At 35.4% G+C, this 5,523-nt stretch overlaps 1 protein-coding gene and 1 long non-coding RNA gene across 2 annotated transcripts; one reads left to right on the plus strand and one right to left on the minus strand.

The window, feature by feature from the left end:
• Window positions 1–395: 395 nt before the first annotated feature.
• LOC102805056 (high affinity copper uptake protein 1-like) lies at window positions 396–4,432 on the minus strand. Its single transcript, XM_078010808.2, has 5 exons — window positions 4,300–4,432; window positions 3,468–3,527; window positions 3,204–3,270; window positions 2,638–2,809; window positions 396–1,052 (listed from the first exon to the last, which is right to left on the minus strand). The coding sequence occupies exons 1-5, from the start codon at window positions 4,372–4,374 to the stop codon at window positions 842–844; spliced, it is 585 nt and encodes a 194-aa protein (XP_077866934.2). The 5' UTR covers window positions 4,375–4,432; the 3' UTR covers window positions 396–841.
• Window positions 1,563–2,261, plus strand: LOC146732751 (uncharacterized). Its single transcript, XR_014926865.1, has 2 exons — window positions 1,563–1,628; window positions 2,077–2,261. It is a non-coding gene; the product is annotated as an uncharacterized LOC146732751 (long non-coding RNA).
• Window positions 4,433–5,523: the final 1,091 nt, after the last annotated feature.

Below are 5,523 nucleotides of genomic sequence, written 5' to 3' on the forward strand. Positions count from 1 at the left end.
GAAAAAAATGTATATGGACGCCATTTTTGGTTTTGATAAAATTTTACCGACTGGCGGCCATTTTATTTTTTCTTCAGACATTCATTAGTCAATTTTGCAGCTATTTTTCAACAACAAAAATAGTCGACTAATTGTAATCAAAATTACTTCTAGAACAGTATATAATCGGTTATAGGTTCACATTATTTATTTCATAATTGATGTCACTTATGGCTTTTTTCCCTTTGTTTCTGGGACATATTGCATAACGTTTACTTATTTTGTGTTAACTGTGTACAAACACATATCCACTGACTAGAGTAGAAAATTAAGCTTTGGGAAATATATTACCTGCTTGTTTGTTGTTACTGTTTTCCGCTGAGCATTTGTAAAATCAACAATAAAGTCATGACACGTTTTGTTGTGTACAAAATATTCATATTAGTATTATTAAACATTTTATCAAAGAAGTAAAAATATCGTAATCATTATATAAAACTGTGTGTCTAATCGTCGAGATACCATAATTTTTTGCTCGAAATCTGGACATGTCAATGTAATATCCAAGATGGCGACCTTGTTGAAGGATAAAGTGTTGCAGACGTTTTACAAAAAGAGTAATCAGGTGAAAGATTGCAATTTTTTGACTGCGGGAGGAACGTTGTGAATTGCGAATCGGAATCCACAATAATCAATAAAAACTGATAATAGTACTGTAAGGCTCATCAAAAACGTCTTGTTCAACTATCTGAAGTGGACACATGGAGTGCAATGGCATCGTTCATGGCTAGTAAAATAAAGGTGTCGCTGTGGTGGCATTGTTTGCATTGGATACCATTACACATTATTTGATATAACTTAGTTAGTGACAATGTTCGTTAACATCAGTGGTTGTGGCTCTTTTCCAGCCAAACAGATAATAACCCAGTGTTAGACCCAACACTACGGACAGGAACAACCACACACTGTATGTCATCACAACCAACATGAGGGCGTAGCTTAGGGTAACCTGTAAAAAGTGAAGACCTGTCTGCATAAGGTGGTATGGGTCTATGAGACTCTTCGTGAAAGACCTGCAAAATAAGTTATTATAGGTGTTTACACTACTTTTGTCGTTGACGCCTACAAACAGCAGACACATGTTAGTGTAGCAATTACGTGTTATTCCTTCTGTTGTTTTGTGTAGAATGTAAGGATCGCCATGAAACCAACAAAGCTGGTAATGTGAACATATATATATAGGGAACGTTTTTAAAGTATGCATATCTCTACAATATAAATATAAAAAGGCGATCTAAAATTCAATCTGATTAAAATCTGATGTAGTGTACGGGCTTTAATTATTTTGGCTATAAACTTGTTTTAATTTTATTTTTTATTACTTTTGTATTAATGCCTTCTTATTTTATTATTTTACTTTGATTTTGATTTTGTGATTTTTTTTTAATTCCGCCCTACATACAACTGACCCGACGCCTATGTAACGATATTTCAAGGAGACCCACTGTCGACGATTTTAGTCAACGAATCACAGACCTCCTTCTATAGCGCACATGATGACGTCACCGGACAGTGTCAGGTAGCAAACACACTCAAATAAAATGGCGGATTATACCGACGTTAGCGACCGAGAAAAACACGGCTTTTCGGTAAGTTTATCATTGTCAAATGCAACGAAAGTCATTTTTTATGTTTATATTGTGGCTCGAATGGTTCGACTTTAGATCGTTATTTTCCGTAGTTATTCTAGGAGTGACGATTTTGTTTCCACCGGGTGATGATTTGTTGACGATCGGGCCAAAATCGTCCACGGTATTGAAGCCGTAGCTGTAAATATTAATCAAAATGTATCAACATTTTGTACATTATACAATAACTATTTAGTAAAATCATTGGGCTGATTTGGACTGGAATAAAATATTTTTATTTGGAACACATCGCAATTGATCTAGAAATATTTTGTTGCTCCAATTTTCTGCGTTGATGCCGTGGGCCGGTGACCGTTATACAATTTAAAACCAGTTTGCATTGTTTACTATAGCTGTTTACAGTGTTCTAATCATTACGATTTACTTATTTTTGTTGCTTCCATTTCAGATAATTATGCTCAATGTTTGATGTAAAATTGAAGCGATGACTGAATAAACGAACTTTGGCTGGCGAAGATGTATCAGAAAGTGTACACATTTGTTGGAAGTGAAAACAATATTCAATGTAATGACAAAAATTGTAAAATGCTGTGGGATTTCTTTTGTAAATAAAAATATACTAGCAATTTTCTATTAATGGTTTATTCAAGTGGGCAAAATATAATGTACAGAAAGATTGCCCGTAGAAAACTGAAAAGTGAGCAACCGACAGCCTGTATAAAAGGGGGGCTGTGATTGGCTGTTACTTACACGAAATTTGAACGGGACTTACATAGGCGTCGGATTAGATGTATGTAGGGCGGAATTTAAAAAAATCACAAAATCAAGGTAAAAAAATAAAATAAAAAAGCACTAATAACAAAAGTAATAAAAAAATAAAATTAAATAAATTTATAGCCAAAATAATTAAAGCCCGTACACTACATCAGATTTTAATCAGATTGTCTAAAATTTAACTTGACTTTGTTAATATGACTTTGTTTCAGCACACAACATTCAAATTACTTACTGTTGATTTTCAATATGGGTTATCTCCGCGACAGTCATCGACGTCCCAACCGAATTGTTGGATTTTGGTGAGAGTCTTTGCATATGTTTCTTGGCCAGCCATTCTCTAAACTGTTTCAACCCTTCGTACAACACAGACGCTAACGCCAGTACAATACACGAACCAACCCATCCTACATGAATCATAGAACAGGACATATGATATCTGTGTAAAATTGATTCAACGTTCTTACAAATATTGAAACAGTATATTTTGCTTTAGACTGTCAACTAAAATATTGCCGGTGTTGTGTCAAACCAAGTTATACTTGTAATAGCACATTGCAAGCAACTGATGTATTTGTATGAATATATCTCATAACACATAGCTGATTATATATCGTACAAATACTAATATTGATAGCAACATCTTAACATTTTGGTGGCAATTAGTTATGGAATGTTACCGAGCATTCGTATTTGTGGTAAGCGAATCATATTATGGAATTGAAAACGAAAGTGAAAACTATTTTGATGGCTCAGATCATCGAATCATTACAGATTGGTTGTGAAATATCACATACATACCCCCAGTGGTCATTACGTGCCATTCATAAAATAAAATCGTAACCATACTGTCAGTGTGGAAGTACATCTATCGAAAAACAACACGTGAAGTTTATAAAAACAGTAGTTTTGACATCATATAAAAAAACTATACTTCATTGTCATCCGTAACGGGTTTGATACTAGTAGATGACGTCACCTGACACTAATAAATATAAATAAGCAGTCAGTATTTTCCTGGTATGAATCGTAACGTGCTGAATTGGACTTCGGTTAATACACTACCTTCATTCCGTGGTCCATACTCATATGGTCGTCACTGTCGGTGGTCATCGGTGTGTTTGTCTGAAAAGTATAGGGAATACAAAATATGGTATTAACGTGGCGAAATGGTTTGATAATGTTTTTGAATAAAGCATTCTCTGTTTGTTGTTTCATTCAGAACCGTAATTTAACGTATATAATTCAAAAGTATAAGTATAGAGGGACAAGTTTATGCTAATTAGGATAAATTATTCATGGTGACAGCGTGGCATCAATCGTATTCTGACTCAGGACACTCCGGAGATCGTGAACTTTGTAAAAACCTTTATCTAGAAATCAGACTATTACATTAGGATAGTCTGAATTCCTCATCACTATTAGAGTCAAAAATGCCTTTGTTACGTTTTTTTCAATAATAATGAGTTTGATATTCACCGTGACTGCGACTACGATTGTGTGCTCGATGTGTATTTTGTTAATTTTGCGCTCGTCGCTTGACCTTAACTGTATCTTGAATCAGTAACTAATAGCAACCACGAAGACTATTGAAATCTAATATACACGTATGCGTGATCTGTATCAAAAGTACCAACAAGCCAGATCCTTATATGAGATAACTATCACGAAAAATCGATGGATATTATTAAGCTGAGCGCTACGGTGTAATAGTCACCATTATTTTATAATAAACAATATGTCGAATCGAGAAATATATTGAATAATATTCAGCATATTAATTAATGGGTTTTATGTGCTTGAAATTTATTCATCTTCGGTATCAGACGAACATCAACAAGAAGCATTTGTCATCACGGACGATAATCACGTTGGTTCATGTGTTACGAAATCTTACCTGTGTATGCACGCCAATACATAGCACACTGACTATAATCACACATGGCGTTAAGAAAGCTCGTGGCAGAAGCATTGTCCTGTCGGTGAACTCGTTCGACTGTACTGTACTTCACTCCACGGTCTGTCAGGGTACTATTAGTTGTCTGAGGTACTATCAATTACCAAGAGCATAGAAACTTAATCCTTTGTTCCGTGCAAGGTTCCTGCAGAGTAATAAGATTTGCAATGTACTTACGCTAATGTGTGGTGGTGATTAAATGCACCGGACGTTTGTGTATTAATCTGCCAAACCTGACTTATGGCTTCAACTCTTCGTCATGCGCCAATCGCGTGACACCAACGTGACAAATCCTATCTTTTTGATTGGCTGCCATCGCACAGGACAAGCAAGGTGACATTGTGAAACTGAAGTTCACCATACATTACAATATAATTTAGAACTAGTTTCAAGGCACTAGTTCATTCCATTGATTACATGACAAGTGCAAGTAATTACCTGTTTAGAGATGGGCCATTCAAAACTCTAGTAGGAGTGATGGCAGAAAAACTGTACACAAATTGTTTTTCCTTCGCTTCGTTTTGTGCTATTTTCCTCGTGGTTTATTTGCTGCACTTTTTAGAGTATGTGGAATATATTTTTACTCTGAGATTTAGGCGTGCGGATTTTGTTTTCTATTATTGATCCCTGCAAGATTTTTTTTCCCAGGATTTAATCTTGACAAATTTATTTTTTCTGTCATTCTATCATTCTGTCATCGCCAGGAGTTTTGAATGGTAAATTAAAATATTACATATTATACTCGAACAATACAGCATTTGAATTTTAGTGGCATTGTTTTTCAACTACCCTGACAAGATAACACACTGATTTGTTGAGGATTTCTTAGTGGGTACTCAGTTATTTTTACAATGTTTCCATTTATTGTTTGGATATTCAGAAAATTATTTGACAATAATGTTTAATAATATTAATTACAGAGGCCAATGGTCTAAAATCGCTCAGGACAAGCAGGGTAATACGTGATGTAGGTTGCTATGACGTACTTGCACTGTGCCGCGGCGATTAGGGGTACCGCGCGAATACGGACGGGCACGGCATGATCATATTTCTACGGTCTTATCTGTATTGTCAAAAGGTCAGGCGGCGGTCGCGTGATATCAACGTGACACATTCTGTCGTTCTGATTGGTCACCAACACACACGCCAGACAAGGTGACTTTG

This window comes from Saccoglossus kowalevskii, chromosome 17 (assembly GCF_978046115.1).
Source record: "Saccoglossus kowalevskii chromosome 17, keSacKowa6.1, whole genome shotgun sequence".
Lineage (NCBI taxonomy): Eukaryota > Metazoa > Hemichordata > Enteropneusta > Harrimaniidae > Saccoglossus > Saccoglossus kowalevskii.

Bases quoted from the DNA above. Each gene is read 5' to 3' on its own strand.
- LOC102805056 (XM_078010808.2), bottom strand. From the start codon at position 4,374: ATGCTTCTGCCACGAGCTTTCTTAACGCCATGTGTGATTATAGTCAGT. The intron at 3,528-4,299 runs GTAAGATTTCGT...TATACTTTTCAG, and splicing joins GTATTGGCGTGCATACACAG to ACAAACACACCGATGACCAC. The intron at 2,810-3,203 runs GTATGTATGTGA...TGATTCATGTAG, and splicing joins GCACGTAATGACCACTGGGG to GATGGGTTGGTTCGTGTATT.